This window comes from Malus sylvestris, chromosome 9 (assembly GCF_916048215.2).
Source record: "Malus sylvestris chromosome 9, drMalSylv7.2, whole genome shotgun sequence".
Classification (NCBI taxonomy): Eukaryota; Viridiplantae; Streptophyta; class Magnoliopsida; order Rosales; family Rosaceae; genus Malus; species Malus sylvestris.
The window spans coordinates 748,002-765,389 of record NC_062268.1 but is presented as its reverse complement, the minus strand read 5'-3'; the positions used below and the strand labels follow the sequence as shown (position 1 = coordinate 765,389).

Sequence of the window (17,388 nt, the reverse complement as noted above, 5' to 3'; positions counted from 1 at the left end):
GCATACATTTCAGCAGACTCTTTCGTCGACAGCAAAAGACCATTAACTATAGGGTTTTCCGCCCTTACAGCAGCAATTTCATGATGATTATCATCATTTTGGTACTCAAAATGGCCTAAAATGTGAAAACCCCAAATTCTAATCTCAATTTGACCCTAAAAATCAAAACCCTAATTTGTTCAAGTGCAGAGGTCTATAATTCAAAATTTCTCAAACCCAAAACACCTAAATCAAATAAAGCCCAGTAATATCACGATTTGCAAAAAAAAAATTCGAAGAAATAATGTTGGATTCGAAGTTTACCAGATAAGGGCGAGCAGGATGGAGTTGAGGGCGAGCAGGACGCAAAGATGATGATGAGGAGGACGACAATGAGGGAGCAGGGCAAGGAGGGAGCACGTCGAGGATCGAGGTTGAGCGAGGTTCTCTCTCGCAGGAGCGCATGAGCGTAGGAGGTCTTACGAGTTCGGGGGTGATCGGGGTGCTTCGCTTAGAACTCCTAGTGAGGGGTTTAATCCTAGCGAGTCAGACCTAATCCCATTAAACCTAATCCTGGTGCAGACCAAACAAGGGACTGTAGTCTAGTCTAGTCCAGTCCTCCATAATCATGTCAAACAAACGGGGCCTAAGTTGTTACATATCTTTCACGTGTTAGAAATGTAGAAGTTAGAAACGTAGAAGTGATTTATGGAGCTTGCGATGTAATGACCATGTCACACAAATAGATGTTATTATGGTATTGTATAAATTTGCAAACTAATTAAAAATGGTGATTAGCTCCGTTTTCAATTTAGTCTTTGCAAACTTTTTGAAAAAAAAAAAAACATATGATAGCTTTCATTAAACATGAAACTCAAGTAGAATTCGAGTCTTGGATGTACATCAAAGGAGGCCTTCAAACCAAACTAAAGAAGTTTCAATTGATAAACGTGTAAGTTTTTGCGAGGTTTGGAGTGTAAATCGAGGGGCATGTGTATGAGTTCTTTAGCAGCATCCTTACAGTTTATTGAGAATCAATAGCACCATGTCCTGCCCCAAGTGGGCAGGTAGCAAATCACCATGTGTAATAAAAAAGAGAATCAATAGCACCGTTGTTTGATTCCAAAAATTAACAAACCTCTCTTTGTACCAATGAGGTTGATCAACAAAATCAAAATGAAGCAATTACGAGAGCAAATAGCAATTACCCAAAACTTATTAAGCAAAATTCAATATTACTTGGCTTAAAATACAGAAAGTCGATTACAGTTGAAGTCTAAACTCTTCAAATACAATTGACAAGTCCACTCAAACCCTGACTTCTGATACATATAATTATACATATATATATGTAAAATTCCATTCAAATTCAACATTCTCCTTTAATAATTGGAGAATGGCAAACCGAATCATCAAACCCTTAATCTCCCAAATATTGGAGAATAGGGGAAAACAAAATGTTTTAGCCCATTTATTTTATGAATTGGGCATCATATAATAATAATATATATATTAATATAGCTTTGAAATTAAAACACCAAACCTAAGTAGCATGGCATTTTAATTTCATTATATTAGCTGATCACATAATAGTGCACTGGGTGTCCGGATCATAAAATGGATGGACCTGCATTGGAGGAGGCGGCTGCGGAAACCTCAGCGCCGGCGGGGTTGCCCGTGTCTCATGGTAACTAGGGTAGTACTGAGAATGATGGTGATAAGGAATTGTTGTTCCATAGCTTCCATTGTGACCATAATATCCGTAATGATGATTGTTATTGTAATAGTTCCCATAGCCTTGTCCAGTTCTGTAATTAGCAACAGGTTTGGCTTCGTAGAACTGATGCTTGTATCCTGAATCAACTCTGAGCAGCTCTGCATGCTTCCCCGATTTTGCTAATAACTTGAGAAGCATGTCCGCTTCAATTGTTCCCGAAACATAAGCAATTCCGGCTTGTGTATCGATGGTGTAAGACACTCCTTAATTATAATCAAATCAAAATTTAATTAAATTAAACAATAGAGATTCAAGAACAATGAGATTAAGATATAATCTATCGTTTTCCAGTAAAAAAGCATAAACTCAGATCTTCAAAAACAAAAAGACTCATTTTTATATACGTAATTCAAGCAATGCAAGAGATGCAATTCATTTAAGGGGTAAACTGTCTTTTTTTCCTTGAAATTTTCTCCAAACGTCAATTGGGGGCCAAGGTTTTTTTCTCATCCAATTTAATTTATGAAATGATGATTCCATCCAAATTTCCATTGAAATTAAATTTCGGATGTCTTTAGGGCAATTTTTGCGGTTTGTGGAGATAATAATAATAAATCATAAGAACTATATGATATATCTTACCCTTGATTTTGCTCAAAACTTTGGTCATGGTCTTATGCCATCCGGGGGCACCCGTATCCAGTTTCAACTCACAACTCTGCGAAATCATAAAATATAAGCAACCCATCTAGGCAAAGTTAATAAAGAAAATGAAATCACATGGAAAATAAAAAAGAGGGAGATAACTAGGGTTTGCTAAACGTCACTAACCATGAAACCAGTATCGGTTGTTTCAGCCATGATCAGAAATGGAACAGTTGCTAGGTTTCTGCAGAAAACTTGAAAGATTGTGCTGTGTTCTGTCTCGGATCTGCTTCTCGGTCAAAAATGGATTATCCGTAAACTGTATGTTACTTGGTACTCAAGGAAGTTCTTGAAACACAAAAGCTATGGTACTGTCGGGTGGTTTATATAGAGGACGTGTAGGTAAGGTTGTCTAGCAATTAAGGGTTAAGATTTGTTTGGTATTTTTGAAAATAATAATATGGGTTACTAATAACCAATCAAACAGATTTCAACCTAGTAAGGTAAGTTTTTAGGGTATATTCTTTCACACCATTCAAGCAGAGTATCTCTCAGAATACAATTTTCTATTTGAGGACCATTTTTTTCATGAACGGTAAAATATATCTAGGAGATTTCATGGCCAAAATTCTGTGGACTGTGACAAATTCACCAATCCATTTTGCTCGTGATTAATGTAGTGTTCTTGCACCTTATTCATAATTTTGTAATTACTTAAAATTACAATGAAATAAATTTCTTTAGTTCTTTACCAAAAAAAAAAAAGTTATTGAAAATTATATTGAACTGTTACATAGCTTATTATTGTGTTTTTATAATCTTTTATTTCTGTTAAAAAAAACTTTTATTAGATAGCTATAAAATGAATTTAAACATTGAGAGATTTTAGTAGGAAAATAAATTATTATTAGGTTAAATATAGCAATAAAAAATAATCAATAATATGTGGTTGAATGTTTTTTTCTTTTAAAGTATCGAAGAAATGCACAGCAAAAAAGAGGAACAAAAGTATTCTAAAAGAATTCAAGATTTTGATATGGAAATTGCTTTAAATGCTTTACTATATTTAATTTAAAATAATTCTAATCCAAACATTCGAAAACGCTTTCTAATTAATCCAAATATCCCTCCAAATTCAAATTTGAATCCCTATTCCTTGATCATTGAGAAATATGAAGGATTTGACGTTAATAAATTAATAATAACGCTTGTATGCCAAAAACTAAGTAAATTATGTAGACTTTACATAGCAATTTTTTTTCTTTCACTTATTTCCTATTATTTACTGTTTGTTGAGCACATGGCAATAGAGTGTGGAAGACCACATCTTGTATCACATACTTGACAAATTATGTGTACATGTTAGGACATGAATTTTTATGAAAAATGATTAATTATAAATTTGGAATGCAAATAAATTTCTTGACCACACATCACATTTCGGTGGAGGTTTCAGCCAAGACGAACAGTGGCGGATAAATTTTTTAATGTATCAATCTATGTCCTCATCAGACTAAAAAATTTCTCACAATAGTGAAGCTTTGCCATGCAATGCTAGCAAACTGCGGTGTTGTATAGAAGTAAGGTACATGCATGCATGAATCATATGATCTCAAACTTGTCGTAGATGATTGGAGCACATTAAACCGTTGAACAGTAGTTGATGAAAATAAATTGAAATTACTGATCAACCATAAAACTTCTATTATTTTGGTGAAAATATAAAAATAACTTGAAAATGAAACCTTTTTTTTATAAGATCGGCTAAATACATTTTAAATCACTTTAACTTATTGGTAATAAAATTCAAACTAGAATTTAAGGGCAGTAATCATACAATCTTGGATATTTTAAACCTATATCTGCAAAAGTGAGATCTTAATATTCATCAAAATTATAGCATTCAAATTTGAACGTACAATATATAAAAGATACAACTTTGAATTGATTTTGAACTAGGGTGGTGCTATCCAGTGTCCACACACCAAATCCTTACCTCTCAATACTCTCTCAATTTTTGACATTTGGATCAATGAATTGAAGAAAATAAAATACCAAAAATTAACAAAGAGTGCGTGCGAGGTACCCTTAAACTATTATAGTTCTATACATATCTTCCTCACTTGATGATTTATAATTGGTGAGTACTTGAGATAAAGTGATTAATATGAAATATGAATTTCCTAAACTAAAAAGAAAAAGAAATATGATTAGAAGAAAGAAAAGGTAGCCAAAAGGTAAAGACAGAAATCGAAATTCAAATATAAATTTCCAGTAAAGTCTGCAAGATTAAATATATATGTAGAACTCAACGAAATTCCATTCAAAATTCTACATACTCTCCTCTAATAATCGGAGAAATTGCAAACACAAACTCCCTGCTAACATCCTTTGTTTTTTTTTCTAGACAAAAGCTAACATCCCATTAAAAATTGGGAAGAAGGGAAAAGCAAATATCCCAAACTCAAATAATTGTAGCTACTAGGCACCATATATGTGTTAGGGATTAGGACATGATGTTTTTATTATTCAGTGTCATCAGCTACGTGTGATCACATAATGGAGCACTGGTCGGAGTCTCCTCCCACTGGTGGCGCCAATGGCGGCAGTCGGTGGTATTGATGTGTTTTTGTTACAAGGCTTCGATCCTGTTCGCATTGGTTAGACTTTGACACATAACCAGAACCAGAACTGCCGTCTACAAGTCTGTATTGGTTAGACTTAGTCCCATAACCATAACCGGAACCGCCATCGCCAAGTCTGTATTGATTGTCCTATGGAGGTGGTTTCACACTCCTGTTCACATTACCAGTACTACTATTACCGACGGAGTTGGAGAAGTGAGAACGGTGGTGTCCCGAATCAGAATGCACCCTGAGCAGCTGTGCATGCTTCCCTGCTTTTGCGAAACTCGTCAGAAGGATGTTGGGATCCACACTGTCCCCGCCACATAGGCCATTCCGGCTTCTGCATCAATGCTGTATGATACTCCTTCATTCATTCATTCAAGTCATAAAAATATAAACAATAGTAGTAACTTAATTAGGTAATAAAAATGAGTCTGCATAAGGAGCAAAAGAGTGCAAAAAATATTTATAATATATTTGAAAATTATAAGCATATACATACATACATACATACATACATACATATATATATATATACATATATATATATATATATATATATACAGGTACCCCGGATGCTATTCAAAATTTTGATCATGGTCTTGTGCCATCCAGACGAACGAGTATCCAGTTTAATTCACAAGTCTACAAATGAACACATACATAATTCAAACAAGTTAATAAAGATGAAATATATATGATTGATTAAGCAACCATTACAGATAATCAATTTGGTTTAAGGAGACTAACCACGAACCCAGCATTATTATTATTGGTATTGGACTCCGCCATGATCCTAATACTTGAATGAATGATTGCTCCCTTTCTGCTTCTGCTTTTGCTTCTTTAGCCGAAAATCAAAGTGTGTTTAGTTTGTAATCACTTTTCTGGTTTATATAGAAAACGAGCAGGTCGGTCTTCTAACTATGAAATCATTCCTAACTGAATTTGAATCCTCTCCGGACTTTACTATCCGGAGCCTAAGGATCAGGAAATCGGGCTCTCGGTTTGAGTGAAAGAGAGATCAGAGCTCTTGATTTGTGTGAGATGAGTCAGTGAAATGAGTTAACGAGGATTGTCAGATTCAATCTGAGTGATGTGAATTGAATGATTTTTGGGTTTCGAACAGTGAAATCTGAAAAGAATCAGTATCCTTACTAATTAACCTGCTAATCCTTCACGTGATTCAAGAAAGGATCTCTGAGAATACAGTTCTGAAGTTTCCATTTGGAGGGCCATTTCATTTCTTCGTTAGTTATATAATCTCAAGGATTAAGAGATATCATCTCATTGTCATTTCAAGGATAGAAAGAAGGTAACATTGATTTATAAGAATTAAGGATCTCAAAATTTGAAATTGTTACATTTATTTATTTAGTTGATAAACCTTATCCATGATCCGCTATATAGAATTATATCTACCTTGAAATCAGCTGCAATCATATTTTTTTATTGAATTTTGTAAGAGCTTGTGGATCATGCGGTTAATCAGTTGTTATATCTTTGACAAAAGTCTTGTATTCGATCCTTCCATGTATAATATCGCCTGTATATTATATTAGAATATCATACTCTAATTGATTTGGCTAGAGTAATGTATTTTTTCTTTCTACACGCATATTTGAATCTCCCCATCATAATTTAAATTATATAAGAATATTGTTCAAATAAAAAATCAATTTGTATAGAAAAATAAAGATAGAAAGTCAAATTTTGTGTTGAACAGTGTACCTAAACCCTCTATTCTTAGACCAAGATTTGCAAGGGATTATATGTAATCTTCCACGTCACTAACATGATTTACCCTCCATCTAATTATTTTCCAATAATCCCATTACAAATTCGAAAACCGAGTCATTTCATCGAGAGAGATGAAAAAAATATATTCCTCTAATAGCTTCTTCACCGGTGCTCCTCCTATGCTTTTGAATTTGGATCTTCTCTAGATCTTATTGTCCGGAGCATAAAGGCTAAGAATTTGAGCTGTTGATTTGTGTTAAAGAAAGATTAGAACTTTTGGTTTGTGTGAAGCTAGTCAGCGGAGTGAGTTAATGAGAATTGTCGAATTCAATTTGAATGATCCAGATTGTCTGGTGCTTAGGCTTCGGACATCTGTCCTATGCGTTTGTCTACACAATAGTTTTAAGATTGCAATTGGTACATAAAGCAAAAATGCTACTCTTACTATATTTTCTATGCTACATTTGTATTATCGTTCTAATAGAGATGAGATCCACATGTGTTGACATACCCTATCTCTTTTAGAGACGTGACACAAATGTAGTATGAAAAATATGATAAGTGTATCATTATTGTACCTAACTGGGGTAAAGCAACACAATTATGTCGGTAAAAGCATTGGAATTCACATCAGGTATCCTCACACAGAAGCAAGAAAGAAAATTTTCAATTTAATTAAATTAAGATATAGGATCGGTTTTGCTTGGAGTCGATCAAAGAATAACTGAACTGAATGTAACTCTTTGACCAAAAAAAAACCTGAATGTAACTCTTATACAACTTACATGGACCAAAGCCTCTCTAAAGGGTAGATATTCCTACAAATCAAAGGCCGGGCAGAATGTGGTCAGTAGGGTATGTCTCCTTGAGGAAGATTCCAGTTATCTCCATCGTCATCGCTCTTCTTGGTTTCGGGGACTTCCGGCTTCTGCTGAAAGGGTCTTGAAAAGGGACGCCGGCTGATAAAGGACACGAGCACCATTTTCAAGGGGGGTAACTAACCAAAAGAAATGAAAAGCAGGACACAATGTCACAAGCAGAAATTGGAACACAGACCTTCTCTTGTTTCGCTTTGTGGCGTCGCGAGTCCGGCGCTTCTTCTCGTCCTGCTTGTTCTCAAAGTACCTCCTCCTCTTAACCTCCTGAATAACGCCGGCCCTCATGACCTCCCGCCGGAACCTGCCGAGCAGCCGCTCCTCGGGCTCGTTGTCGTCGACAATCACCTGAACATTGTACGCCGACTTGAAGAAGAGGACGCTGGCGTGAGCCAGAGAGGGGCATATCACAGACTCTATCGACGAAGCAGCAGCAGCAGAGTGGGCCCCTTGGGCAGGCAGTGGGACCAACTCAATCTCTGGGCTTCTGAGTCTGTAAAATAGAGAGCTGGGTTGGTGGGATTTTGGTTTGCGATGGCTTTGTGAGGCTGAGGAAGGAGAACAAGTTGCAGAGAGCGGATGAGGCAGCCATGGATGATGACTTTAGTGAGACTTGTCGACCTTCTTATTTTGCTGTTTATCTCTGTCTAACTTTTCCGGAGCGAAGATAGGACTGGACCCACTAAGATACAATCTGTGCGATGGACTTCAAAATTGGGCCGTTGGATCTAGACAGTCATGACCTGAGAGTGAGAGCCCTGGCTAGAAACAGTGGTTCCGCATCAACTGGATCGGACCATGTTTGGGGACTTACGTGGATATTAACCATTTATAACCCGTCATGAGTACGGGTTTTATGCAATTAGACAAATAGAGACAGATTCGTGACATTTTTTTTTTGTAGAGTTCATATTGTAATGTATTTCAACGATCCGTACGAATCATTTTAATATGATTCTTATTCAAATTTCTCATATTTCAAGTAAATAATATGCTTTAAACATCAAGTGTTCAATACTTGGGGCTCTCAGTGCACCAAAATATTAATGAGGTAGATAAAGTAGTAAAAGTATATGATATATTTCTTTAAATCTCACTCATTCATTCCGAGTTACAATAAATACAACATGATATTGTAATATTTTATAAAAGGTGATGCTAAAGATATCAAAATTTTAAATCATCTTTTGTAGATTATATGTTGTAACGGTTGATGGTTGGACACATTCTTTAGATCATTAAAAAAGAGCTAAACTATCAACTGCCACATCAAATTATTTACAAAAAAATATCTAATAATGTGCCTTTTCATTTTATAACATATCAATTACGTTATCCACTTTCTGCATAATGTGACTCAAACAATGCTTTATCATCATGTTTGAAGCCATTCATGCCACGTGCTGACGTGCATACCCAATTCTTGGTAAATCCAAATTCTCCTTTATTGTTTCCTTTGATTCATGCCTTGTGTACTGGAAGATACATTTGGTGCTAAATATATATAGTTATTAGTTAAACCAATTTTCGACCAAAATAAATAAGTAAATATAATTAAACCAATTAAAAGATGAATGAGTGTGTCTGTCGAAACTGGTTTGCTTTATAGTACTAAATTGAGGGGCGGAAAACTGATTAATTAACCTCCCTCTGCTGCAGCCAATGCCATACTTTGCTTTTCTCATATTTTATTTGGAACAAAAATGCTACACGACTCTGAAACCTGATTAGAATACTAATTAGAAAATATTTTAGTGACGAAAGTGCAAATCCATGATGCTAATCACTAATCAGTGGACAGGCAGCACAAATCCTTTGATTAAAGAATGGATTAGCAGTTTACTGATGGCCATTAAACTATTCAGATAGGAATTGTTAATTAGCTTTATCGATGCTCTTGATCAGTGCAATCCAACTTGGACCGTCGTAGTTGTCCTAGAAAAATAGGTATACTATATTAACCCAAAACAATATTTATCAAATCTTAAATATTATTTGGTTTGAGAAAATAGAGAAATTTTTCAATATGCCGATGTACTAGACCATGTTCCGGCACATTAAAAATTTTCTCTAGAAGATGTGGTTGTAGCTACATTGATTAGAACGTATATGTACTCCCTCTTATGTATAATACATGAGTTAAAATCCCAATTTTGATTACCCTAATTGTAATTACGTATTATAGATGCGCATGCTAGTTACATAAGTATATTTAAACATACATATCTTATCACTTGTTGCAATCGTGAAGAAATGTATCTTCTTTGTGTTAGTTGATCTAACCCGCACCATTTTCCCGGGGCAAGATAGCATTTTTAGTGTGATTGTCACAACACTTCACTCGATAATACTCATCTACTAATGTTATAACACGCGTAGTTTACATGAAACGACTCCGGCTGCCATTCATACTCACCCAGTATACAAAAGAACCATACAATACAGTAAATACTGATCTCTCTCTCTCTCTCTCTCTCTCTAAAAATGTTGGTGATGGTGTTGTGGTGGTGATGATAACTAAAATAATATTGTTGGTGTATTATAATCCCTGCACCAAGCAAATGGGGAGTCATATTCAACTCCAAGTTGAATTCTCTCCCTTGCTGCCATCACACTGCTTCTACTTCATTTCCTCTTCCACTCTTACCATCCATTTTTTTCTCTGTGCCTTGATGGCCTCCCTCCTTCCATCCTTTCTCTCTCCTCTGATCCTTCTCTCTCCTCCTTCGCTGCTGCTTCAATCACTTGGTTTTCTTCTCGCCCGCACAAAGTTTGATCCTTAGAGATTAATTGGGCTGAGAGACCACACACCACCACTTTTCATTTTTTTCATTTCTTTCATTTTCTTTGCTTTGACTTTGAAGGTTGATTCCCTGGTATTACTTCTCTTTCTTCCCTACTTTTTTTTTTTTTTTTAATTTTCATTGGTATCATCTCTCTGCAATATTTATCTTCTGTTTATCTGCAGTCTGCTCAATTTAAGGTACTTTTCTGTATATATATGTTGCTTTCTGTTTACTGATATTGATCAAAACTTCTATTTGGGTAAATTAAATATTTGTAATATTATTTGAGGCATCTCTAGTTGTCTTCTTATATTTGTGGGTAATTTTCATATTACTTCCATTCTCTATCATTTTTTTCCGAGTATCCATGGACAAAAACAAAGAAAGGAGTGCGGAAGAAGAAAATGAGTGGGAAAATCGCAACCTGTAATTTATATGTTTGAAAGGCAGCTTTGTTTCAAGTAAAATTTTCAGCTTTTTGCCCTCGGAGAATAAGATTCTTCTTAAGAAAATGAAATTACTGCCCAGACTATTGTTTCTTCTAATCATTAATTTGAGTCGTATTGCTTTCTTATTTATTTATTTGTTTAATTATGATATGATTAGTGCACATAGTGATCTAATTTATGATCATCATTTCTTGGATTTTGTTCTCCAGTTCTCTGAAATCGCCAAGAATTCAAAGGTTTGAGGGTTTGAGGGTTTGAGGGTTTGAGGGTTTGAAGGAGTCAATGTCCAGAGAAAAAGAAATGGAGGGTACTGCAGCAGAAGAAGGAGGAGGAGAAGAAAGCAGGGGGTTGTGTAGAGATGAATGCAATAATAATGTTCTCAGTTGTAAGAAATGGGTGTTTGCTAGTAATAATGCCGGAGAAAAGCTTGGAGATCAAAGCCTGAGCCACCGTGAATTTAAATATCCACGACAGCTTAGGCTCGAAGTTGTTGGTTCCGGTTCCTTAGGAACTGTGCCACGTAAACCGCAGGATGCAGATTATACAATTCCTCCCCTCATTGATGAGGTGGAGGCTTTGATCTTAGCCAGGGTGCCGAGATCAGAGTACCGGAAGTTTTGTACCATAAACAAGCGCTTTTTCGCGCTGTTGAAGAGCGGTGAGCTATACAAGATCAGGGCCGAACTTGGGATTAAGGAGCCCTCTGTGTTTGTGTCGCAACACGGGGAAAATACGTGGTGGGAATTTGACAGGCAGTTCAGGTTTTGCAGGAAGCTCCCAATCCTACCATCGGATTCGTGCTTCACGTCAAGCGACAGGGAGTCCCTTTGTGCAGGGACTCATCTCCTGGTGTCCGGCAGAGAGATAGAGGGTGTTGTTGTTTGGAGGTATGACATGGAAGCAAACCAATGGGGCAAGGGTCCTAGCATGATCAGTCCGAGGTGTATGTTTGCTTCTGCAACATGTGGTTCCTACGCATATGTGGCCGGCGGGATGGGATTGGCAAGTGATTGGAAAGCCATGGATTCTGCTGAGAGATACAATCCTGGGACTAAATCATGGGAGCCCCTTCCAAACATGGAGCGAGAGAGGAGGAGCTGCTCCGGCTGTTTCTTGGACAACAAGTTTTTTGTGATTGGAGGGAAAGATCGGCATGGAAGCGATCTATTCTGTGCAGAAGCCTTTGATATTGAGAAACACACATGGGAACTCATCCCGGACATGCTAGAAGCTGACTGGACAACTCTAAGCAACCCATCTCCACCACTTATTGCGGTGGTGGCCAACCAGCTCTACTCTCTGGAAACTTCCACAAATGAGCTCAAGGTGTATTTGAAGCAAAGCAAGGCATGGAAGAAGTTGGGAGTCGTTCCAGTAAGAGCTGACGCTACTTCCGGATGGGGTGTAGCCTTTAAGTCGCTCAGGGACGAGCTACTTGTCATCCAATCCTCATTAGATTCATATGCAGGAGGCCCTGCCCTCATATACACTTGCCGCCCTGATCCAACTGCTGATGAATTGCAGTGGCAAGCTCTTGAGCACGGCCACAGCCGCCCTACCCGCTTCATAGTTAATTGTTCCGTCATGGCTGCTTGAATGCGGTTAACTTAAACCCTAGAAGGTGTGATTTCTGCCTAGGTAGCCGTTTGACGTGGTGCATTTAAATTCCACCCTTCTTTGGTGTCATGGTAATAACTATAATAGTCATCAACTCCCCAGAAACGGTAAAGGAATAAGAACTATCATGTTAATGGACATACATAATGCAGTGCAGGCAGATGATCAATACGCTTCAACCGGGTTATTCTATTCCACCTCTTAGAAGGCTTTCCACGAGTACAAACTAGTGTTCAATTTTCCACATGTTTTTCGGTGTTTGTTGTATTATTATTAATGTGCGCGTCTCCCTCCCAAGTCCAAACCTTGTTATCTAATGGAGCTTTCTGAGTTTTTCTTTACTTCTATCTCCTGCATAACTTGTGCACGTGTGTGTTCAACCACAGAAAACAGAGGATGTAACCTTGAACTCGTCCGTCCTTAGTTTTTTTTTTTTTCCACAGAAAACACTGTTGTCAGTTTCGACAAAACGTTGACAAATCTAGCTTTACAGAGATGCACGACTACTCTGAAAACCGAGATGGGAAACAAAATTTCCAAATAAACGAAAACCAAATTTACTCGTGACTATTATGGAAAAAAAATGAAAAAGAACACATGATTTGAGAGGAAGAGAGCGAGATGAAGACGGACAAAAGTGGGGGACAAACCCAAACTAAAAGGTAAAACGAAGAAGACGAAATCGAAGCATAGAGATAAACGATGATCGACGGGTGGCGAGCATGGGCAAAACCGCCGTTTAACTGTACAAAGCAGGCAACCAAGAAGAAATGAAGGCCATTTCAGCCACATTACACTGTTAACGAACAGTGCCGGAAAACTGAGTTTTAGTATATGTTTTTATTTTATTTTTTTGTAGGTTGAAAGAGTTTTAGTATATGTATAATATACGTTTGGCTAAATTGGATTAATGGTTCCCGTGATGAGAGGGTAATTGGAAGATAACCCACGTGGTGAAAAAAATCGGATTCAAACTCTTGTGGTGAACTCCGTTAGGATTTAAGCTCAAAATTAACATCTTCCTCATATGTCTGTTAACCCATTCAACCTTTATAACCAAAAGAGAAAAAAACTCATTCATCCAAGGCTATGAATTCGTTGATCTATGCTTCGATTTCATTCAAAGATCTTTTGTCCATTAATCAATGAATTCCCTAAATATGCCCATTTGAGAAAGAAAAAAAGATTTCAAAGAAGATCCTTCAGCTGTCAGATTACAGAAGGATTGTGATTTTCTGCTCACTAAAAGCAAAACGAAAATGAATATTACAATTATAAACAATAGGAGGAGAAAATTGGTGATGAAAATCCAAAATACCTACTGGTATTCATTTACAAGAAACGGGTTTCTTCTGTTGGATGCGTCTATGGAGATTGAAGAAACATGAAAATGGGTTTCTCTTTTGGATGGGAGATGGATTTGGATTTTTTGGTGTCATTTATTTGATGGTAAGAATGTTGCTTCTTTGGCACTCTCTATCTCAACGCTCACACAATTTTTCTTTCTTCTTTTGCTCTTCTGATCAAAAGATTGAGGTTGCAGCTATTTAAATATGATGCAGGGAGAAAAATGCAGGACAAATTGAGATTAAACGCAGCAGACTTCGTGGTTTTAAAATCCAATGAAATCTTTGGGGGAATGGTGAGATTGTTAATTTTGGATTAACGGAGAGTTCACATACATGTTAATTTTGGGCTTAAATCCTAACGGAGTTCACCACGAGGGTTTAAATTCAAATTTTTTTCACCGCTGAGGCTATCTTGCAATTACCCTCTCACCACGGGAACCATTAATCCAATTTAGCCTATATGTTTTGAGAGATAGCTTTCGTTTTGACAGTCACCCTCCTACTATAGTCTTATCATTTCACCAGAGAGTTGTTTATCTCATGTATGAACAACTAGGTATCATTCTGATATGTTTCTCATTCAAACTTCTCATACTTCAAGTTAATAATATGCTTTAAACATCAAATGTACAATAAGTGCACCAAAATATTAATAAGGTCTATAAAAGTAATAAAAGTATATGATATATTTCTTTGAATTTCATTTGTTCATTTCAAGCTACAATAAATACAATGATATTATAATATTTTATAAAGGGTGATGCTAGAAAAATCAAATTTATAAAATCATCTTTTGTATATTACATGATGTGGCGGTTCATGGTTAAACTCATTTAAATCATTAAAAAGAAGCTCAACTATCAACTGCTATACGAGATGATTTACAAAAAATGGTCTAATAATTTAGCATGCGTCGCATTTTCTTTTTATAAGATATCAACCACGTCATTCACCTTTTGCATAACTCTCACAATGCTTTATCATCATATTTGAAGCCACGTGCTGACGTGCGTCCCCAATTCTTGGTAAATGTAGGAAGAGGATCCTCTATGGATCCACTTTCCGAGAAGAGATCCTCTCCGGATCTCTCCCACCAAATTCTAGGGATTCAAGCTCTTGAAATTTGATCCAATTGTTATAAACAGGGGGCCCCTCTAAAAGTTATAATAATTGTAGCCGTTAGATCAAATTTCAAGAGTCCGGATCTCCGGATCCCTAGGACTTGGTGGGAGAGATCCGGAGGGGATCTCTTCCCCCACTTTCCTAGCCGTTCATCGTACATCGTGCGCGGCTAGTTTTCGTCAGGTACTATTTGTGTTTAATTTTAAATTAAAAAAAAAGTCAAATGATTTCTGACTACACAATGCACGATGAATGACTAATATGTGAGGATCCCTAGGATCCCCACAATTTGAATCTGGATGGGATCCAAATCCGTAAATGCAAATCCTCTTTTACTGTTTCATTTGATTAATGTCATGTGTACTAAAGATACATTTGATGCTAAATATGATAAATATTAAGCAGACTCTCTTAAAAGTGTGATTCTTTACCGACTTTCTGTCCTCTTCTATTTTTCGCACAATATTTTAGAATATTAGCATATTAATTAATTTTAAATTGTGAGGTGACATAAAGATTATAGAAAGCTGCTCAGTATATAACTGTAAACCAATTTTGGACTAAAATAAATAAATATATATAATTAAACCAATTAAAAGATGAATGAGTGTGTCTGTCGAAATTTGTTTGCTTTTTAGTACTAAATCAAGGGCCGAAAGCTGATTAATTAAGCTCCCACTACTGCAGCCAACGCCATGCTTTGCTTTTCTCATAGTTTATTTGGAACAAAAATTATATATGACTCTGAAACGTGTTTAGAATACTAATTAGAAAATATTTTGGTGACGAAAGGCAAATCCATGATACTAATCAGTGGACAGGCAGCACAAACCCTTGATTAAAGAATGGATTAGCAGAAAAAAGAATACTTAAAAAAGAGAAAAACATTGATGGTTAATTACTGATGGCCATTAAACAACTCAGATGGGAAATTATTAACTAGCTTTATCGATACTCTAGATCAGTGCAATCCGAATAGGACCGATGTCGTGGTCCTAGAAGAATCTAGATCCTTGACGGATTCTCTTTGTGAGAATCTTGGAGATCCGTAAATCAATTCATTCATCGTACATTTTGAGGTCAAAAATTATTTTAAATACAAACAGTATCTGACAAAAACTGACTACGATAAACAAACACGATTTACGGATCCCCAAGATCCTCAGCAAAAGGATCCAGAGAGGATCTTGTTGGGTCCTAGAAATATAGCTATACTATATTAATCCAAAAAAATATTTATCAAATCTTAAATATTATTTGGTTTGAGAAGATTGAGAGATTTTTCAATGTGTTGGTAACACCACCCGATACATCAAATTTCATAATACAAATGATTGAATACTTGAAAAAAAAATTCCAACCATTTCTATTATTACGCTTGATGTATTGTGCCATATTCCCGGCACATTGAATATTTTTTTGAGAGATGTGATTGTAGCTACATTGATTAGAACGTTTATGTACTCTCTCCTATGTATGGGCTCGTTTGGAAGTACTTTTAAATTACTAAAAGCACTTTTATAGAAAATATTTTTGGATTTCATAAACACTTAAAGTACTTCTTGTAATAAGCATAAGTTGTAAGAAGTACTTCAAGTTTTTTATTTATTTATAGGATTCACTTGCGTTTTTTTTACTAAAGATTAGTTTCAAAGACATTTAAAAAAAAAAAAACGTTTTCAACTATTTCAAAAGCACTTCCAAACGAGTTCAAATCACAATTATGCTTACCTTAATTGTGATAATGTAACTTTGTTGTGGGTGCCTACATTGGCGAAGCCAGGATTTGCCGAGGGAATGGGCGAAATTCAAAAGAGTGTAATGTTCAATCGAAGCGGTTGCTTTCACATTGAAGAGTGCAAAGTTTTAAATCAATATTCATAACAGAAAATAGTCTCTTTACCAATGCGGTTGTAAGCGGTAATATCAAAGCCATGTAACAAGCTTAAATTGGTTAGGATTAGATTCTTAAAGACGTTAGGCGCTAGTTAGGCAGCGGACTGGAGCCTAGCAGCTAGGCGCCTAGGCAAGATTTAGGCAGAAGTCTAGATGGATTTAAATGAATTTCTTTTATCGTAAAATAAGCATTGAACAATATTTACATTATTTTAAAAAAATTAATACAATATTTATAATAATGTGAAAGTTTATAATAAATAAGCTAGGAGTCTTAAAAAGAGGGGAAAAAAATACATACAAGAATAATAAATAAATAAAAGAGAGAAATGGGTTAACAAACCACAAAAAAAGATGGGTCAGAAGAGAAAAAAAAATAGTGGGGAAAATATAATACTTGAGTAGTCACTGGGAAGTACTCAATTTAGGACAAGGATTGTCTGCCCTCCACTTCTGGTGCCCTTCCCGTGCCCTCCTATTTTGTGTGGTCACGGTTAAGCCACGTTAACATTTTATATTTTTTTTATAGATATAATAAGACAAAAATGAATTGTAATATAAAATATTGACGTGGCTTAACCGTGAC

The 17,388-nt window shown here is 36.0% G+C and overlaps 1 protein-coding gene and 1 pseudogene across 2 annotated transcripts; one reads left to right on the top strand and one right to left on the bottom strand.

Moving 5' to 3' along the window:
• Window positions 1–7,361: 7,361 nt before the first annotated feature.
• Window positions 7,362–8,236, bottom strand: LOC126582914 (30S ribosomal protein S21, chloroplastic-like; annotated as a pseudogene).
• A 1,856-nt stretch (window positions 8,237–10,092) lies between these two features.
• Window positions 10,093–12,776, top strand: LOC126634218 (F-box/kelch-repeat protein At3g27150-like). 2 transcript variants are annotated; one of them, XM_050304713.1, is made up of 2 exons: window positions 10,093–10,459; window positions 11,028–12,776. In XM_050304713.1, exon 2 carries the CDS (start codon window positions 11,101–11,103, stop codon window positions 12,412–12,414), a length of 1,314 nt encoding a protein of 437 aa, XP_050160670.1. In that variant the 5' UTR covers window positions 10,093–10,459; window positions 11,028–11,100; the 3' UTR covers window positions 12,415–12,776. The 2 variants fall into 2 exon arrangements, with proteins under 2 accessions (XP_050160670.1, XP_050160671.1); XM_050304714.1 differs by having other exon boundaries at window positions 10,093–10,566.
• The last annotated feature ends 4,612 nt before the right edge of the window (window positions 12,777–17,388 follow it).

What these genes read in the sequence shown, in the direction of transcription:
- LOC126634218 (XM_050304713.1), top strand. Translation starts at nt 11,101, where the DNA reads ATGTCCAGAGAAAAAGAAATGGAGGGTACTGCAGCAGAAGAAGGAGGA.